This window comes from Ursus maritimus, unplaced genomic scaffold (assembly GCF_017311325.1).
Source record: "Ursus maritimus isolate PB19 unplaced genomic scaffold, ASM1731132v1 scaffold_9, whole genome shotgun sequence".
NCBI classification, from domain to species: domain Eukaryota; kingdom Metazoa; phylum Chordata; class Mammalia; order Carnivora; family Ursidae; genus Ursus; species Ursus maritimus.
This window is the reverse complement of record NW_024427107.1, coordinates 5,963,727-5,967,072: the sequence shown is the minus strand read 5'-3', so window position 1 is coordinate 5,967,072 and position 3,346 is coordinate 5,963,727. Positions and strand designations below refer to the sequence as shown.

The window sequence follows — 3,346 nt, the reverse complement described above, 5'->3', positions numbered from 1 at the left end:
TTTCACAATCAACTGAAATAAAGGGGGGGGGATTTCATTCTTAATCTTGCCCATTAGATAACTTTTCTCAAAGGCACTAAGGTGACTAAATTATGGATCCCATGTTCTCAAGCAATAGAATAGTATCACACAGAATACTTCAGCTTTTTTTTTCCAGAATGTTTCAGTTTTTATTTTGAACTGAGCTTCTCTCAATGTGGACTAGCAGCATTTTTGGATTTCTCAAGCAAAAACTTAAGCACACACATTACATAACTTTACTAAGATAACTAAAACCAAATAGACATTTTTAAACATCAGAAATGGTATAACCAAATAACACAGTTTACACAAAGACTGCAAGAATTCAACACACAGTTAAGACCTTTGCAACAGAATGATGTAAGTAAAATCTACTTGTATATGGCTGTTTGTATATTTATTCTACCTAGTACCTAAGTCATAAAAAGGAAGTCTGAGACATATAGTTTGGATTTCTACATGCTAATATGAAGGCAACAACCTAGAAATGACAACACAATAGTTTATCCAATGACTTAGAGAGCCAGGGTGAAACTGAACTGTCGTATTTGATCCCCCACATGCCATACTAGGACCCCTACCCATCCTTGCTGTGGCTAACATAGTGATGGCAGTCCACCTTTTCCAATAGTCCTCTCCGAGATTCCGAGACGGCCCCAGGGAATCTGTGGTTGGGATGACACCGTAGACAAATGGATTACTCAGTTCTCCCCCACTCTGTGTCCAGAGAATGTCAAAGTATAGCTACTGAGTTTATGAAAACAGATGAGGTTTCAAATCCACATGATTGTAACTCCTGTGTTTGTGGCCAAATATCCACTTGACTCTTTGTCCGTCACCTTAGATAATGTGGCAGTGACTTTAAGCTTAAAACTTTAATTAAAAAAAAAGTACTGAGGATTCATAAAAGAATTTTGTGAGTCATAAAGAAAATCAATAAAATGTTTCCAAGAAATTTGAAAGATACTGCAATGAATTCCAAAAGGTCTCCGAAGCCCACCAGCAAAGGACTGCTCAAAGGTACATCATTCAAAATACAATGGAGGCATAAGAAAACAAACCTGTATTTTGGACAATTTACTATTATTGATTACTCGAGGTAAGTTTCTAAATTTACATTTTTAAAAAACTTATAGCCATGAATTACTGTTCATAATAACTCTGAGGGCTAAGGAATCAACTCTCATTCACTAAAATCAGAAAGGGAGTTTGCTTTCTCCCACCCAAAGGAGACTTTTTCTCTTCTATATCCTTTCAAGAGGTAAATAATTGAGAAATTGAGTTATGCCCATCAAACAAAGCAAGCAAAACCTGCTGGCAACCCTCACACTTTTTCACACCTAACACTGCACTATAGGAAACAAGTATTTCTATAAATTTTCATTCCTGTTTGGAATTAATCCCAAAGAAAACTTAACCCCTGAAACGCTGTAATCAAGGGCTATAGTCTGGTTAAGGCTCTGCTCTCATGTCTGAGGTGTAAACGGCAGACGGTTGGGTAAACCTAAGCCTCAGTCCTCTCTTGATCCATTTTTGTCTCCATAAGTGAAGATAAAAATAAAGATAGGGTGCTGGCCGGGCTCCCTATGATTCCAGAACTAGATTATTTGCCAGGTTCACCTGACTAGCAGTAAGGAATAGTGGAAAGGAATCCAATAGAGGAAAATATGAAGATGTCAGTCACTTCAACTTCCTGGCTCTCCCTCAGGCGAAACGGATAAAGAATATGAGGAGAAAGGGATCGAAGGAATGGATACACAGTTCACTTTTTAATCTCATGCGATCTTCACAGAGACTTGTTAGATTACGACATACATATTTATAGAAGTTCTCAGTCCTGAAAAACAATGCTCGCACAAAGAATTGCAACGAACTGGTCCAAGTGGTATGAGAGGTCACCCGGGCCAAAGGGACGTAGGAGTACTGAAGTCAATTGTGGAAAGCAGCGAGGACTGGCAACCCAGAGGTGTAAATTGCCATTTAGCCCGTGCAGAGCTTTATTTTCGGACTCTCGGCCCGGGGCAGCAGGCTCCGCAAGGGGGCGCCACAACCGCGGGCTTGGGAGACTCGCGGCTCTCGGTATTTCTGAGCAGGGCGAGCCGGGTTCCCCCAAAGTCTTAAGAGTCGTGGAGCATTTTCAAGAAAGAGTAGGAGTAGGGAAAAGGAAAGGAAGAGAGAAAAGGAGCTAAAACAGGAAGGGAGAATTATCACTATTCTCATCACCATTGTAGGTAGTCACAGCCAAGCTTCAACCTCCTTCACCCAATCCCACGCCTCCGCTAGATACACACGCACGCACTACACTCCCGTACGTTCCATGGGACTCCTTGCATCTCAGAGCGGTGGGCGCGGAACGCAGGAGCCTTGACCCTTTTCCCTAGCGATTAGGGCGAGCGCAGAGAGACTAAAGGTCCTGGCCAGGCTGCTCGCCAGTTTTGAGCAAAAGCGCAGGCGGTCGCTACCGGAAACCGAAGTAGCAAGGTGCAAGGCGAGCGCGGAGCCGACGCCTGGGGGCTCCCGGGGCATCCTCGGACCTCTTTTAACCTCACCCCCACCCCCGCCCCCCGCCTCCCAGTATCCCAGGATAGCGCCGAGGGCTCCACCCTTGAGCCCGGGTTGCGAACGCCCTGGGCGGGTGGAGAGAGCGGGAACCGGCTAGTGGTTCCCAGCAGCACTGCCGCCCTCTTCCCCCGCTTCCTGCTTTCCCCTGTCAAATTTGGGGGTTAACTCGGTGCCCTTTGGCGTTAGGGAGAGTTCCACGTGCGTTCTCAGACTCAACAGTCCTTATACTTAGTGTGCTCCTCCATCATCTGGAAGGCTTGGGAAATTCAAATTGAGGGTGCAGCCCTAGCGCGTTCTGAGGCTATGTCTGAGCCGGAGCCCAAGAATCTGAATCTTTAGCAAGTTTTCGGGGTTGGGGGCAGGAGACTACAGCTTAGGGAGGCCTCCGAGAGCCTCGGGCTCCCACTCCCTCTGCACCGGCCGGGGATGGGGCGGCCAGGACTGGGGCGCAGGGCGAGCGGAGCGGGGCAGGTGGAGGGTCAGGCGGCCGGGCGGCAGGCCAGCAGCTGGCGGAGGCTCCTGCGGAAGCTGTCGTCCAGGAAGGCGTAGAGAAAGGGGTTGAGGCAGCTGTTGGCGTAGCTCAGGCTGGTGATGAAGTAGGAGAGCGCGATGACAAGAGGCGTCTGCGGGAGGTCAGTGGTAAGTGCCACCACGGTGCTCAGGTGGTAGGGTGTCCAGCAGAGGAGGCAAACGGCCAGGATCGCCACCACCAAGAGAGTCACCCTCTTCTTAGCGCGGTCCAGAGCCTTGGCGTGGCTGTCCA

At 47.5% G+C, this 3,346-nt stretch overlaps 1 protein-coding gene across 1 annotated transcript in view; it reads right to left on the bottom strand.

Annotated features, from left to right (window-relative positions):
- Window positions 1-3,062: 3,062 nt before the first annotated feature.
- Window positions 3,063-3,346, bottom strand: part of NPBWR1 (neuropeptides B and W receptor 1) — a 995-nt gene continuing 711 nt past the window's right edge. Inside the window, 1 exon segment of the mRNA XM_008706756.2 lies at window positions 3,063-3,346. This exon segment is cut by the window's right edge and continues 6 nt beyond it. Coding sequence (XP_008704978.2) covers window positions 3,063-3,346 — 284 coding nt within the window.